This window comes from Brienomyrus brachyistius, chromosome 22, assembly GCF_023856365.1.
Source record: "Brienomyrus brachyistius isolate T26 chromosome 22, BBRACH_0.4, whole genome shotgun sequence".
Classification (NCBI taxonomy): Eukaryota; Metazoa; Chordata; class Actinopteri; order Osteoglossiformes; family Mormyridae; genus Brienomyrus; species Brienomyrus brachyistius.
The window spans coordinates 13646480-13663980 of NC_064554.1; the positions used below are offsets into that span (position 1 = coordinate 13646480).

Genomic DNA, 17501 nt, shown 5'->3' on the forward strand with positions numbered 1-17501 from the left:
CCAGCTGACCAAAGTTGGTGACACTGTATCTAGGGCCCCTGATTTACACGTTGCAGACATAGACATGGGGCCACCTAAGTAGAGTTTTCGGGGCCCTGAAAAGATGGAGTTGGCCCTCATGATGTATAGCCCTTAATTTCAGACCCTGTAGTATCCTTGTATTCCATGTAATTTGAAGCTTAAATTTTTGGTTCTCAGAATGCTTAGAATATTTACTCTCATAGTAAATCACTCACTGTCTGAAAATGCTGAAATGACTTTAACAATAAATTTTAGCATGTATGAGAAGCATCTGCTGAATAAGCATTTTGCAAAATGGCTATTTTGGGTCATTTACATCCAGCTTCCTCAAAAGCAACGACTGTTTGGTTTAAGTATGTAAATTTCAGAGTCAGACGTGTTTTACCTGAAAAGGGAATGAATGGTAGGTGGTACAGTGGTTTCTCACACTTCTGGGAGCAGGATTTGAGGCTTTGGCCTGGCTCCATGCGTGTGGAATTTGCATGTTTTCCCCGTGAGGCTGCTAAGGCAGGAGTAGATAACCCTGATCCTGGAGTCTCGGTACCCAGCAGGTTTTCCATCCTACCTGATGAGTTGCTATCTGTCTGAGGTCAATTGTGGCTCATCAGAGTTCAGGTAGGATGGAAAACCTGCCGGGTACCAGCACTTCAGGATCAGGGCTGCCTATCCCTGTGCTAAAGTGAATTAGAGTTACCAAATTATCCACAGGTGTGAATGGTGCATGTGCCCTGCAATGGGTTGATACCCCATCCTGGATTACTCTCTATTTTGCACCCAAAACGTCCAGGACAGGCTCGTGGCCCCCAGTAGGACGTGAATACAGAAAACGAATTGGGGCTATTTTTAAGTTTTTCTGGCACCTAGTGATGCTTCTGCTTTTGGATTTTCTGTGCCACGTCTGATTTTTGAGTAATACTTCAAGATACTTAATGAGGTTAAATGATAGTTTATGATATATAAGTGAAATCCTGAATATAGGAAATGCTTATATCACGCCTACCGGCCTTCTCAACAATGACTCAGTGGTTTATCAAAAAAAACCTACATTTTACTGCAGTGACAGTGATCCCCCCGTCAGTAGCTTCTAAATATATGAAAAGTCTAAAGAAAATGTGTTGGCGTATTCGAGATCTACAGATGGCTGTACCTCTCCACACCCCAAGGAGAAAAGTCTGATAACCTGGATCAGGCTCCTTTTGATGTTGCTGGGAGACAAGAAGGTATTTAACCTTGGAAAGTGAAGCAGGGAGTGCAGGAAATATGACATAGGCGGCCGCGTGTGCATTCTTGTGTATGTACATGTGTGCATATGTGTTTGAGAGGGCCAGACACGTTCAGACACAAGATGCTAAGATCTCAGAATGTGCTCATACAGGCTCGCTGTGCAGATTTCGTCAGTGTGCGTGTGAGAGAGACACTCGTCTGGATCTGAGAATTCGAGTGTTTACAGAGTCGTTATGTCTGAAGGAGAGAGACACGCACACGACTTGGGAATGCGCTCACAGTGACTCTCCAGGGGAACTTGTACCTGAAGAGGTCGAAACATCACCTGCAATGATATCATCAGCCATTAAGCCGATTGGCTGTTGGAAAGGGGCGAGGCTCAAATCCCAAAGCCTTGTGTCTATTATTGCATCATAAATAACGTAGTGTTCTCTGCTTTTTAAAACATTTCTTCCATCGTTGTTTTTTTTTAGTATCTTGCCATATTGTCTTGGGTGTAGCATGGAGGAGAATTACAATTTTCACAAGCTGTGCGTGTTGAGTGGGTGGTAATAATGGATACGGACGTACGAAGCTCCAAAGCCCATTGCTGGAAATGGCTCCCAGAAGCACGAGCATCTTAAGCCACAGCCTGCGGTTCCCCCAGGTTGGGTTGGGGGTGTGGAGGTGGCGGAATCACCCACAATTAGAGCCCATATTTCTGTTTGCTGTGTTTTCTTCTCATGACTGCATGCGTTTAAATTATTAATCAAACATCGTTAAGAGCCATTAGGCGGACGTGGTGTGTCTTGTTTTAAAGGCAACGCTCTGGGGGGGGGGGGGGGTGGTGAGGCAGCTGAGAATGAGCTGCAGCTGTAAATGTCAGGTCAGCAGGAGCGAGTTGGCATTTTACGGTTTTATCTTAAACGTTCACCACGTGGCTGATAAATGCAGGAGAACGTGTGAGAACTTACACGAGTGTCCCAGGTGCAAGAGCATCCTCACTAAGGGGACAGTTTTGTTGCTTATCGAGTGATTGTTCTAGGTGTTTTGTTTACTAATATTGTAGGAGAGTAATATTTCAGCCCAGTTCAATTCAGGAATTTCCTACAAGCTCTGGTAAATGACCCAAGAGAGCTGGACTTGCAGGCAATTAAACTTGGATGTGAGCCTGTTGCATGACAAATTTCCCTAATAACTTTATTGATGGTTTTTTTTCTTGGCTTAACGTTATGATCATTCCTTCCTGTAACACTTTTTATTGTTGGAAATGGGCAGGCGTAAAGCAAACCAGTAGTTAAGTCGCTAAAACAAAGATGCAGGATATTGAAAACTGTAATGAAACTGGGATTGATAAGGACATTAGTGGAATAACAATGGGATAATGATGATGGAATGACTCATGAATGATTATGATGATGACATAACTGACTATAATGGGGTGGTGCATGTTATTGTGGGTCAGTTGTGATGATGATGGAATGATGACTGTGGGATATCAGGCAGTAATTATGCAGTCAGTGTTTGTGTCAGCGTTCCATCAAGCTGGTCATTCCATGTGTGAGGTCACAGAGAGCGCCATGACCTACATCACCGGCCAATCCTCTTGCCGTTGCTGGTCCTGCCCCCGCACTAGCACCTTCACACGCTCCACTCTGACCTTTGACACCTGTTTGCCTCCTGAGCCTCTACAGACAGCAGAATTTCACCTGATCTCCTTAAGAATAAGGGTGCAGACTGGGGAGATGTACATTACCCTGCTAAATATGATAGGAGACGATAGCACCGTTGGCGTGTCGTCGTTCGGAAGACATCGTCAGCTCTCTAAATGTGGCGAGGAGAAATCTGATCTCCAGGAAGCCTCCTTAGAAGAAACTGCAGACAACGGAGGAAATATCACAGAGCTGACCGTGTTCCTGACCCGAGTCTGACCCCCACCTTTTATGTCTTTCCTTTCATTTTCTTAACCAGAGCACATTGCAGGTTATAAATACCGTAAATGATTGTTGTGTTGACATGTTTCTCTGCAAAATGAATATGACTCAGACAGCTGGTCCTAAACACCCATGTCTTTAAAAGCGATGTTTCATTCTATTTCTCATCCGGAGGAGGCTGGTGCTCTTACTCCTGCTTGGTTAATTATGACCTTTCACTCTATTTAGTGGGATTTCAGCAGCAAAGGTCTCTTTCAGCGAATAAAATCCACAACAAAGGCAGAGCGTGATCCTGCAGCCATTAAGCAGCCTTCACACCTGCTTATTAGCCCTTCATTTGTGAATATTAGCGACTGGCGGGGAGTTTTCATTTCAGCGTAATTAATTATTGATGTGTAAACACACATTTCAGGAGGTGTTCATATGTGCTAAATTGCTAATTACTAATTAGCACTCTGCAGGCTAAACATGATGAATCACATTCGGCTAAGGTGAGTGGTGGTGTTTCGGTCCATGTGCGGCTTTCACACGCTGCTTTGCACCGCAGGTTCGCACATTTGCACAAAGGATTAGTGATCGGCACGCGTGGATTCTTGAAGTGCTGCAGCAGACATCACTGTTCTTGTCAAGGCCAGGTCTTGGACATTGACGTTATTAAGTGTGGAATGGTTGCCCTACATGTCAGGTGTTCGACTCCTTATAAGAGTCGGCTTTGAATAGATGAACGGCTGTAGGTACAAAGGGAGAGTCTGAAGTTCCCAGAATTTTTATTCTGGGGCGGATGAGCCTATTTTCATTTAAGGGGGATTGTTTTGTTCCATATGTCTGTACTTGTCCAAATCTCAGCATAAAATTTGCAAGCAGTAAAAATCATTTTCGCTTCCTTGGGACTTGGTTTTATTTCACAAACAGAGCTGGGGGTGTGACGGGTGTGGGTGGGAGACGCAGCCAAACTGGGAGTGCATTAGCCGGCATCCCACCTCTCTCGGAAGTTCCGGGAGTCTTCCGCAAAACTGACAGCAGCTGACACATTAAATGATGACCGGTGTGCCGGAAATCTGTCGTTCCATTATTCAGCGGCTGTAAAATTATCCAGCAAGAGGTTTTACCGCTGCAGTTTCACCACCAAAGTGTTCCACCCTCCCCAGCCCCAGGCATAATACCAGCCAAGCCCATCCGGATGCCCCTCATCCGCCTCCCTGAAATCAGTATCTCTCAGGTGGGGTGTCTTTAGTAGTGGCTGCAGCCGTAATACTTGGTTGCTTTAAAACTCAACAAGTTGAACATTGTGTTAGTGTTAAGGTCATGGGTTGAAATATAAGGGGGCCTGGATGACTGGTAACAGTTCTTGCTATTGTTAGTCGCTTTGGATAAAAGCTGTCAGACAGATGAATACACATCTCCAGCTACCCCCCCCCCCCCCCTTGCAATAACACTCATACAGAGTTTCTTCTTGGGTTGTGTGCCGGAATAAAGGCATCTGACTTGAATAAGTCTCCGCAAAAATACAGCACCGGAACGTTTGTGTGTTGATAAATGTCATGTGTTCTGCTGCATTCGATGCTGACTGTGTTACGTCAAAGACGCAATGAAGCCAGTCACTGCAGCTGGGCAACGTGATGCGAAAGGTGAGCAGGAGTCATTGACAAGTGGGGTGAGAGTGAGGGAAGCAGATCATGGAGCTACAGAGTGCTGTGGCTTCTTTGTGATAAGAACCGAAGGGGTTCATGGGTAATGGCTTACAGAGACCGGGAAAGCGAATTTTCATTTTACAGGGTGGTTCAGGAAAGTGCTACGTGATTGGCTAGTCAATGCCTAAGACAGAGTTGACCGGCTAATCAGGTAGCTTCTCGCATGAATATTAATAAACTTTCAAGACCACCCTGAAAAAAACTGGTAGCGCATGGTGATGGGAGCACTTTCAGTGGCCAATCAGGTACCTTCTTTCATGAATATAAATGAGTTTTCCCAAACCACCCTGCAAAACGAAAATTGGCACGTCGCGATCCCACATCGGCGGCGCGTTTGTTTTCAAGGCTTAATGGCAGAGCCAAGAGACCCAAATCACAAAAACTGTTTGTTCCTTTGTAATAGACAATGTGCAGTGAGCACAGTCACTGTAATTATCTGTTTAGAACAACAGATTGCACCTTAATTGTTAGCTTGCGCAGACCACCTGACCAGGTAAGATGCGACTTGATGGTTGAGGCCCCTTCTATTCACCGCCAGTTATGGCCACTCAATGGTGCATGTTTGTCTCACAAATTCACTTTAATGCAGTCCAGTTTCTCTACTTGTCAGGTCAAATTAATGCAGATATACAGAAAAAAACAAGCTATTGGATTCTGTGTGCTTTGACTAATAGGGCACAAGAAACCAAGAAAAAGGCATATTAGCCCACAAGATCATCAGAAATAAACACGGTTAACCTTGTAGTTACATTAGACACACTCCACTTGCACTTTTAGAAAACCTCCCAAGCATTATATGAATTTCAGTTATGGGGGTAATTTGTTCAATATCTATCTCTGGCTACTGTGATATTGACCTACAGTTGCAGCAAGCAATACCGATGTTTCTATCGTTTAAGCTCAACTTTTTTTAATGAGCCCCACTGTGTATAAAATAGTCATGTAATTCACCACAAGTGAATCAATGAAAACTAGTAAACTGAAAGTTGTTATTTTAGCTAATGCAGTTTGTTTACAAAGCAGCCCAAACTTTTATGGGGTAGTTATATAATAACTTTGTGTAAGGGAGCGTGTACTTTTGTAGTGACCCTCATCTGTACCTCGGTAATGTGCTGACCTCCTGCCTTTTGACCTACAGCTATGCAGTGCTCATCTGTCAGGTCAAAAAATAGCTGTGCGTTACTCGTCTTCCTGGCCTGGCTAAGGTCGTGCAGTGCTCATCTCTCTGGGCTGGCTAAGGTCATGCAGTGCTCGTCTCTCTGGGCTGGCTAAGGTCGTGCAGTGCTCATCTCTCTGGGCTGGCTAAGGTCGTGCAGTGCTTGTCTCTCTGGGCTGGCTAAGGTCGTGCAGTGCTCATCTCTCTGGGCTGGCTAAGGTCGTGCAGTGCTTGTCTCTCTGGGCTGGCTAAGGTCATGCAGTGCTCGTCTCTCTGGCCTGGCTAAGGTCGTGTAGGACCCGTTTCTCTGGCCTGGCTATGGTTGTGCAGTGCTCGTCTCTCTGGCCTGGCTAAGGTCGTGCAGGACCCGTTTCTCTGGCCTGGCTATGGTTGTGCAGTGCTCGTCTCTCTGGGCTGGCTAAGGTCGTGTAGGACCCGTTTCTCTGGCCTGCTATGGTTGTGCAGTGCTCGTCTCTCTGGCCTGGCTAAGGTCGTGCAGGACCCGTTTCTCTGGCCTGGCTAAGGTCGTGCAATACTCATCTCTCTGGGCTGGCTATGGTTGTGCAGTGCTCATCTCTCTGGGCTGGTTAAGGTCGTGCAGTGCTCGTCTCTCTGGGCTGGCTAAGGTCGTGCAGTGCTCATCTCTCTGGGCTGGCTAAAGTCGTGCAGTGCTCATCTCTCTGGCCTGGTTAAGGTCGTGCAGTGCTCATCTCCCTGGCCTGGCTAAGGTCGTGCAGTGCTCGTCTCTCTGGCCTGGCTAAGGTCGTGCAGTGCTCGTCTCTCTGGGCTGGCTAAGGTCATGCAGTGCTCGTCTCTCTGGGCTGGCTAAGGTCGTGCAGTGCTCGTCTCTCTGGGCTGGCTAAGGTCCTGCAGTGCACGTCTCTCTCGGCTGGCTAAGGTCGTGCAGTGCACGTCTCTCTCGGCTGGCTAAGGTCGTGCAGTGCTCGTCTCTCTCTCTGGCCTGGCTAAGGTTGTGCAGTGCTCGTCTCTCTGGCCTGGCTAATGTCGTGCAGTGCTCGTCTCTCTGGCTTGGCTAATGTCGTGCAGTGCACGTCTGTGTAATCTATCCTACCGGACCCTCTACTTTCCTGTGGTTATTCATGCAATTTTAAAGTCAATCTGTGCATATAATGTACTTTTAAAATATTGATTGTTACAATTAAATATCTAGAATAAGCTAAATTTCATCCACCAAAAGAGCATTTAAAAACATCTCATATGCTCTTTTATTTCCCTGAAGGAAAATAAAACTATATTTCTCCAGTGTTCGGAATTTAGGTTTATTTATTGGGTTTGAGGGTTCAACATGCACAATACACAAAAGAAAACGATCCTCACAAACAAACAGCAACAATGGTGATCTGTCATCCCCATTCACCAATGGATTTCTCTCATTGGCAAAATGGGTGGTTTGCAGAACCAGTGATCTTTGAAAGCACATTTGCTGCAGCACAGAAATCCACACAGCGTCCATATGAAACACTGCCTTAAAGTCCTCTTACAGCAGGGCGTCACAGAGGAACGCAGGAGAGACGTGTTCTTTTCACGCTTAGTTTCCGTGAACAGAGAGCGCGCATCTTCCAGTTTTAATGAAAGCAAATGCAAACATTACAAAAATTGTACACAAACTTTGTAAGGTACACAGACAGAAAAGGGCTCCTGCATGCACTCCAGGTGTTTTTAAAAAACACCGGTTTCTACACTTTGTTTACCTCCACTGTCTCATTCCATTAAGTCACTTCCTACATGGAGATGATGTAAGAGGCGCCAGGTGTCAGCAGAGCTTTTCCTCTTTAGTCACATGCTACAGACACACTGTAAAAATAAATGATGCCAGAATATAAAAAAGGCGATGAAAAAGTGCGGCGATGGAAAAGTGCGGCGATGGAAAAGTGCGGCATTGGAAAAGTGCGGCGATGGAAAAGTGCGGCATTGGAAAAGTGCGGCGATGGAAAAGTGCGACGATGGAAAAGTGCGGCATTGGAAAAGTGCGGCGATGGAAAAGTGCGGCATTGGAAAAGTGCGGCGATGGAAAAGTCCGGCATTGGAAAAGTGCGGCATGCTTTAAAGCCTGCGGTGCAGAGAAGAATCACGTAGGAAGAGAAGCGGATGCAATTTTAAAAGTTTCCAAACGTTTATTTAATTCGGAATGCATAAGCCAACAATAGCAAAGGAAAATGGTATTTCGAGCTTCCCTGCCAACCACCAGCATGGCCAAAGAAACATTTTTTTGTAACACAGGGATGCGTCTCTTTGGTTTAAATCTTTCTGGGGCTGGATGCGGACCAGTTTGATTTTAATTCATAAGCGTTAAGGTTTTCTTTTTAATGGGTTTTTAGCAAACGCAAATGCTGCCTAAACACAACATATGCAGCTTTTCTCAGTGCTGTATTAGAAATAATCACATTTTCACAAACATAAAATTACCGTATGTTGCACAAATAATTCTGCAACACAAATGGGAACCAGTGTAAGACAGTAGTCAGCACAAACTGCTATAAATTACATGGACACAAATATCTGCTCATAAGATCTGGCACTAAGCACACAGACGATGTAAACATTATTCCGGGGGATTTGCATGGGAGAAGGAGACAGATCTTCCTCTGTACCTGAAAAATGTCACTCCTGCACTCCTGTTTCTACTGGCGCTTTTCCACAGCCACCGAGAACCGAGCCGAGCCCGAGCCGAGCCGAGCCCGAACCGGACGAGCCCGAACCGAGCCGAGCCCGAACCGAGCCGAGCCCTTCAGATCCCGGCATGAAGATTCATTCTCTCCTCATTCATATTTTTCTAAAGCACAATGGGTCATAATAAGCGTATAAAACCTAAAATATATAGTAGACTCTGGCGATATCAACTTCTAATGTAAAAGTAGATACATCGCAGTAATTGTGTCCTTGGGATGTTGCTTCATTTCAGCATCTCATTGGCCCTCACTTCAACAGGGGCTGAATTCACGCAAATCCTGAACTTCCTTGCGGTTTCCCCTGTCCCGCCAAAACCCCATTTGCTGCCAGACTGCTGGTCCTTGTACAGGCCTGCGGGAAGCGTGTGGCTGAGCTGCGCACTTTTGCTCAGGTGGGTGTATCCAAAGCTACCCACTCGCTCAGCCACAGAACGACTTCCTGTCACTTTACGGACTCAACACAAACAAGAATTTATTAGTTTATAACTTTAGACTTTGGGCAGTTCTTCAGAATATTAGTAGAAACGTCAGCTGACATTAAAATTCCTGTGTGGATTTTGTATTTTATAATAATAATAAAACAACAGAACATCGGTTCATGATTGTACAATGCTTGGCTTGGATGGAACTTATGAGTCACATGACATAAATTGTACCAAAGAACCAGAATATAAAAGGACAGCAGGACACACATGTAGTTAAACACTGTGTAAGTGTATGTATGCTTTTGTATGTACACCCCGACCAAACCAAGCTGGCCCACCCCCATGACAGACACACCAATCACTGAAGCCCATAATACGAGATGCACCAATCACTGAAGCCCGTCATATAAGATGCACCAATCACTGAAGCGCATTGAACAAACGTAACGAGCACCATAGCACTTCCCACTTGCTCTTCTTGAGAAAAGGACATTTTTTTTTTCTCAGAAGACATTTGGGGTTTGTGTAGTGCAGCCTGGGTCTTGGGGAAGGGTGTTAGGTCGGTTTGGTGCCCCTCCAAACACCCAACGCTCTAAGAGTCAAAGAGGCGGTCCTCACATATCTCCAGCGGTCCTTTGGTGGCTCCGCCAAGGACCTCCACGTTGCCGCTGACCCAGGGCACTATGTTGCCCGGCATGTAAGATGAGCAGTTGGCTATTCCCATAATGTCTGCTGGCCGCAGCACACGGTCCCACATGTTGAATTGACTCAGCTCCCCGACGAAGGCCTGGGTGGCATCGAAGCGGCCGCCTACGGTATCCTGGCATAACGCAGAACAAGCCTCAGATGCAGCCCACTACCAACCTGCTTCCATTATCATTCCAACAGCAAGAGTGACTTGAGAATAACTGAAGAGCAAATTTCCTAAAACTCAGTCTATTTTTTTTTGTTGCTGTTTCTGGGATGAGGCTGTCAATAACATAAAGTCCTTCCTCATCATATGTTAACATTTCCGGAACCAAAACCCACTCAATCGCCACGTAATCCAATGACAAACTTTCGTTAAATTAAAAAAAAAAAACTCCATTGAAATTTTTCTCAAAATCATATCCCGCGGAGTGAGTGAGTTCTGCAAATTTGCTCTTCAGATTGGGACCTATTCTTTAATGGGGAGATGTCAAGGAGACACAGCGGCTGGATGGGCGGGGGGGTCGGGGGGGGTTGAAGGGGGGGTACTGAATGAGAAGGGGAGGAGGCTGAATGAGGACCTAGGTTTGCGTGAGAGCAGCTTATATGTAACGTGCAGCTTTGGAAGGTGGCAGTCCTCACCTGCTCCTGTCCCAGGATAATAACTCCTCCTGGCTTAATTGGATGCCAGGGGGCCAGGTTCTCTCCCGAGCCAAGCTTCTCGCCATCCTGGTACGCCTCCCACAGCCCGTCTCTCGTCGTCCAGGTGACGCACACGTGGTGCCAGCGGCCGTCGCTCACGGACAGGGGCAGCTGGGCCACCTGGGGGTGGAAATAATGACGCGTGCAATTTTCCAACTCTCCCGAATCCTGCCGGCCTGTTGCCGGAGCCCGGCGGAGCTGGAGGGCAGCCGGAAAAGCGTGCCGTGCTCCCTCAGGCCGCCCAGCCCATCCTCTGACGGGTGTTAGGTGTTATAATCCTCCAGAGCATCCAGCGTACATCGCTGCTGCATACGGGCTCGTTAACTAAAGGCTCCACCAATCAGAAGAGCTGTCCCACACCTCCCACCGGGCAGGTCATCGCACGCAACTTCCTTTCTCCCATTGTGACTCAGGTAGGGTCTCCATTATCACCTCTTGCAGCACAGCTGCATTCAGACCCTTCAAGGAACAATCTCACACGTCCCCCTAATCTAAAACAGCCCATTATGTGGCTTTTCTAGACCGAATCTGTCACGTGGGAGTGGCCTTCGGTGCTAACATTATAAAATACTATAAATAATGAACTATGAAGGATACTGGGTCATGAGGAGAGGTGCAGTATTGCTGTGAGGGCCTGAGAACACATCCTACTGATGTTCTCCTGACGTTCCCCAATTTACCCTCAGATATTTTCGACACGTTCCGTACGTATGAAATGACTTAAGGTTGTAGCAGCTGTCACGGTGACTCAGAACTCAGGATTACTTGGTTCCTGGTAGGATCCGCAGGACTTGTGCTGCTGCAGTGCCATTGATCAGGCTGCTTAACCTCAATATCGCCAGTAAAACGGTCTTATATAAAAAGGGTGAACTAAAAGTAAGCGAGTTTTAAAGAAAAACAAAAAAATCTGGGGCAGAGACAATGAGGGAGCTGCTCTGAACGGCAGGAACATCACTGTCGTCACCGAGGTTTTTTGGTGGTTCCAGGTGCTCCTCACCTTGTCGTTCACCAGCAGCTCTATGGGGTTGTTTCCCCACTCGATGAGCACTATCTCGTTGGCCTGCCCCGGGACCCCGTAGGAGAAGGGGGTCCCGATTCCAGGCCCGGAGCTCGACTTCAGCCACATGCAGACGGTGAACGCATACATCTCCGGCAAGCTGCTCTTGAGGCGCCCGTACAGGTAGTTCGTACGCAGGGGGAGAGAGATCTTGAAATCTTCCGAGGATTTCAGTCCGAAGTTACCTGCGGGCAACCAAATAGCCTTTATTATCCCCCGGCATCTGCTCTCTCAAACCATACATGCTTAAAATCACACGTGTCAATTGGCTGCTGTACAGGCGATTCTTCACAAACTCTAAAAACTTCCCTTTCAATACACTGATTAAAATTCTTATTGACTGATCCACGGCTAGAGATTTTAGTCTCGTGTCAACATTCAGACAATAGAATATAAGGGTCCAGCCTGTTGATGGGAATTCAGATCAAAGTTTTGTATTGTGATTATGGTATTTTATGTTGTGTCACATATACTAATAATCTAAGAATAATAATATTGCATGCATTTTATAACTTTTTCGCATTTATTCCTGCTTTGCAAACCACACATAGCAGGCCGGGGCATTGCCATGCACATACAACATGCAACGTGCGACAGACACTCATTAATAAAATATCTGCTTTTTCTTTATTCACGGCCGTGAGCTAAGCACTGCCGATTGCCGAAAACTAGACTTCCGAAGAGATGGGGTTTGGATGGGGGCTGGCAATGCAGGTAAATTGGCACAAAAAAAAATCAAGAGTGTGAAACTTGCCCCAGGCGTGATGGTGTCTGCTGTCGCTCGGGGCAACCTGAGTCAGTGCTGGGGAGGTATACAGGAGGCGTGAATGAGGGAGTGGGCGGCATGTTCGTGAAGCAGGTGTTTTAAAGCAGGTAGAAACCAGGCAGGTATTTACAAAGCAGGTACCCACACCATCCTTCTCTGTGCAGCCATGCCTGTGGTAGGTAACTTCACTTAGTGTTTTCCAAAATTATGATGATATTACAAGCTCTGTTTTTGTGAGTAAATGACGAGAAGATTTCTGAGAAAGAGAGACTGTCCCGTTACCCCTCTCTGGCTCAGTAATATATGTGTGTAACACAGACAGACGGTAATGTTACTCCTCTCCGGCTCAGTAATATATGTGTGTAACACAGACAGACGGTAATGTTACCCCGTTATCCCTCTCCGGCTCAGTAATATATGTGTGTAACACAGACAGACGGTAATGTTACCCTTCTCCGGCTCAGTAATATATGTGTGTAACACAGACAGACGGTAATGTTATCCTTCTCCGGCTCAGTAATATATGTGTGTAACACAGACAGACGGTAATGTTACCCCGTTATCCCTCTCCGGCTCAGTAATATATGTGTGTAACACAGACAGACGGTAATGTTACCCTTCTCCGGCTCAGTAATATATGTGTGTAACACAGACAGACGGTAATGTTACCCCTCTCCGGCTCAGTAATATATGTGTGTAACACAGACAGACGGTAATGTTACCCTTCTCCGGCTCAGTAATATATGTGTGTAACACAGACAGACGGTAATGTTACCCCTCTCCAGCTCAGTAATATATGTGTGTAACACAGACAGACGGTAATGTTACCCTTCTCCGGCTCAGTAAGATATGTGTGTAACACAGACAGACGGTAATGTTACCCTTCTCCGGCTCAGTAATATATGTGTGTAACACAGACAGACGGTAATGTTACCCTTCTCTGGCTCAGTAAGATATGTGTGTAACACAGACAGACGGTAATGTTACCCTTCTCCGGCTCAGTAAGATATGTGTGTAACACAGACAGACGGTAATGTTACCCTTCTCCGGCTCAGTAATATATGTGTGTAACACAGACAGACGGTAATGTTACCCTTCTCCGGCTCAGTAATATATGTGTGTAACACAGACAGACGGTAATGTTACCCTTCTCCGGCTCAGTAATATATGTGTGTAACACAGACAGACGGTAATGTTACCCCTCTCCAGCTCAGTAATGCGCTCCAGCAGGGAATTAAGAGCAGCCTCTGTACGGTGGCGGTGGGCAGCTGTCTCATTGTATAGCTGCGTCTTGTCCTGCTCCAGTGTGGCCACTTTGGTGAGAAGCTGCTTCTCCAGGTCGCCCAGCCTCTGTTTCAGCAGCTCCCGGAGGTCATTAGGGACAGACACGCCGGACGTGTTCATGCGCACCTGCTGCTGCTGCTGGAAGGTGGAGCAAAGCAGTTATCAGTCGCAGCTTTCCGAATAGCTCATGAAAAAATAATCAATCACAACCAGCTATTAAACACTCTGGTGCAGCAATCATCCATTGCTACCCGCTAACTCAGACCCTAGCATGTTTCCTGCCAGAGTTATTCATAGGCCGATAGATTTTTACTGTAGATTTTGTTCTCCACAATAACACAAAACAGGTTAGACCAATGACCCACTTTGTTATGTCGTTTCAACTAAAGGTTATTCAAAACTTCCCTTCCTGACAGTTTCTACCTTGGGGGAGACCTTCAGAAAATAATGCAGTCAAAAGATGTTTTGGTGAAACCTTTTGTCTGATTTTATGAATCCTGTACCCAGACGACAGGCTTTCTGCTCTGCTGACTGAAGTGTGTGATCCTCTCTCTCCCTCCTACACATGGACACACCGACAATAGCGCAGTAGCGTGGCGACAAACCAAAGTCAGAATCATTTCAGCATTCGGAGCAGCCGCGACAGCTACTGGCCACAGTAGCTGCGGTTAAAGAGGCAGGTCGGTAGCGGGGGAAACATGTCAGACCTGGCCTATTGAATCCCAATTTGATATTATTGGTGATAATTTTAGTTACAAATTATGGCACAGGCATGAAACAAGCCTTAGCAGAGGGTACAGTGAGTGTATGAGAGCAGTATGACTAAGAAAACAGCCTCCAACTTTCAGTCGCAGTAAGTGGCAGAAACGGACAAGATCACCATGACGATGACATATTATTCACTATTAGGAAAGGTAATGAGTTGTAAGGAAAAAACACAGCAGATATAATTGGGATTGGTACATAATTGAATTAACTCTCATGCGGCCCTTACTAGGGTAAACAGGAAGGTGGATGGATCCATCAGATTGACTCATTCGGTAAGTACATTCAGTGGCCAATTTATTAGGCACACCTGCTCATGGACGCACACAGCAAAGCATGTGGCTGCAAACAGAATATATAAACGGCAAGCAAACAATGTGAAGAAGTTTGGTTACTGCGTGGCTAAGCATTTAAATAGTTGAGATGTGTGATCTAAGTTATTTTTAATGTGGTATGATCATCAGTGCCAGACGTGGTGCTTCCAGCATCTGACAAACGGCCGCCCTCCTGGGATTTTCACTTACTATAGTGTCTGGAGGTATCAGAGAATGGTGCGATAAACAAAAGACATGCAGTCAGTGGCAGCTGATGATGAGGGAGATCAGAGGAGAACAGACTTGAGAAAGCTAACAGGAACAGTGATTCTTGTATGAAAAGGGGGTCTTGCCTGGTACTATGTAGGGATATCAATAAAATGGCCACTGAATGCATATGGCAAAAACCTTTTTACAGTTAAAACCGATATCTATTGAGGCAGAGCACATTTATACAAGAAGCAGATGCATACAAGTATTCATACAGAACACATTCATACAGGTATTGGATACATGCGAGTATTCATACAGAACACATTCATACAGGTATTGGATACATGCGAGTATTCATACACAACACATTCATACAGGTATTGGATACATGTGAGTATTCATACAGAACACATTCATACATGTATTGGACACATACAAGTATTCACACAGAACACATTCATACAGGTATTGGACACATACAAGTATTCACACAGAACACATTCATACAGGTATCGGACACATGCAAGTATTCATACAGAACACATTCATACAGGTATTGGATACATGTGAGTATTCATACAGAACACATTCATACAGGTATTGGACACATGCAAGTATTCACACAGAACACATTCATACAGGTATTGGATACATGCGAGTATTCATACACAACACATTCATACAGGTATTGGACACATACAAGTATTCACACAGAACACATTCATACAGGTATTGGATACATGCGAGTATTCATACACAACACATTCATACAGGTATTGGACACATACAAGTATTCACACAGAACACATTCATACAGGTATTGGATACATGCGAGTATTCATACACAACACATTCATACAGGTATTGGACACATACAAGTATTCACACAGAACACATTCATACAGGTATCGGATACATGCAAGTATTCACACAGAACACATTCATACAGGAACGAACCACAAAAAAATATTCATTAAAATATTCATATATAACACATTCGTACAGATCCTATGTATGTTCAGACGGAAAGCATTCATATAGCAAGTCTACACATGTGAATTCAGACAGCATATTTATGCAGGTTGCCTGCACATATATTCTACCACAACGTACAGGCACTTCATACATGCACTCGTTTAAAGCTACGGATAACCTGATGGATGTTGTTAATCCTTAGATAAGATTAATGAAAATGATTCAAAACAAGACCTTAAATTAAACATTTTACTCCGATGTGGGTAATATTTTGCAACAGTGTGTCAAGAATATTGGTCGCATGTGAAGTAACTGCAGTGTTACATTGCAAGGGGACAGCAAGCAGAATAGTTTAAAGGGCAAATGTTATGTGTTTTTTATTTGTTGCTCTCGTATTTCGTCAGAAAATCATGAGCAGTTTACTTTTCACTGAGTAGGCGAATTCTGCTTTGCCTAAGACCTAAACACTGAATAAGGAAAACCATTAAACTAATGTTACATGCACTATACTTCATATACCGTAAACAAGATATATCGTATATTGCTTTTACAGTTAGGTGTTAAAGCGCAAAACTAAAAATGCAATATAATGCTACATTTTGAGTTGTCTTTAAAGGGTTTATGCATTAAATTATGGATACTGAGAGCAAGCTATTTATTTTTCATCTTTTCAAAATCAGTTCGGTTTCTGGTTCAGCGTGTAGTTTAGCGTTGAAATCTCACCTCTAAGTTCTCCAGCCTTGCTTTCAGACTTTGCATCGTCTTCCCCAGATGGTCGATGGTCTCGCCAGGGTCCCGGGGAAGGTCACCCATGGTGTTCTTGTTGTAGTCCTTCCTCCAGGAGCCCTGACTTCTCGATCTCCCGTCCTGAGGCGATGCTTCGGACTCGCAACGGGAAAGTTTGGAAGTCAGTTCCTTGATGGAGCCTTGCTGGTTGACGATGGTCTCTTTTTGCTGCAGGATCGTCTCCCGGAGCTGCATTACTGTGTCCCTAAGCTGTTCGTCTTGGGTACTCGTGCCCTGCATGGTACTGGGAGGCACCGCGCAGTTTGGATCCGCACCGACCGGGATAGCCGTGCAAACAAAACGGGACCCTGCGATGTCTTGGGAGAGCACAAGTCTCCTATTGCCAAGTGCGCAAAAGCAAAGCAACCCCGCTAAGAGATAATGCATGACGACGCGTAGACTGTCCCTGATACAAGACAATGCTCAAAAAGCACCAATAACTAGAGTGAAAAATAAAGTATTTTATAAATCTGTCGGATTCTATTTAACGTGCATAAAATTTAAGGAGATCATAAAAATCACATCTTCTAGACTTTACAGAAAGCATTAAAGCTAGTATTGGATTTAAGACTACCACAATAACTCAAAAAAGACTTCTTAGAGGTGTAGAAATTCATTTAGAAATGATGATTCTACTAGAGTATTTCAAATGTCTACAAGCTGCAGATTTTCCAGTTATCTTAAATTAGATGGTTTATCTGCTTATAAAGCCCTTTTACGATACAAAAACCGACATATCACGGAAAGAAAAAATAACCTTCAGTTGTGGGTCTATCTAAACGTGCTGGATGTAAGTCCCGGCGGCTCGCGGTTCGCGCTCCGCGCGGCTGTC

General features: G+C 45.2%; 1 protein-coding gene across 4 annotated transcripts; it reads right to left on the bottom strand.

The window, feature by feature from the left end:
* Positions 1-7289: 7289 nt before the first annotated feature.
* Positions 7290-17501, bottom strand: LOC125718497 (neuronal pentraxin-2-like). 4 transcript variants are annotated; one of them, XM_048992388.1, is made up of 6 exons: positions 16607-17501; positions 13532-13751; positions 12321-12368; positions 11507-11751; positions 10450-10629; positions 7290-9940 (listed from the first exon to the last, which is right to left on the bottom strand). In XM_048992388.1, exons 1-6 carry the CDS (start codon positions 17054-17056, stop codon positions 9713-9715), a joined length of 1371 nt encoding a protein of 456 aa, XP_048848345.1. In that variant the 5' UTR covers positions 17057-17501; the 3' UTR covers positions 7290-9712. The 4 variants fall into 4 exon arrangements, with proteins under 4 accessions (XP_048848345.1, XP_048848344.1, XP_048848347.1 ...); XM_048992387.1 differs by having other exon boundaries at positions 13532-13754; XM_048992390.1 differs by lacking the exon at positions 12321-12368.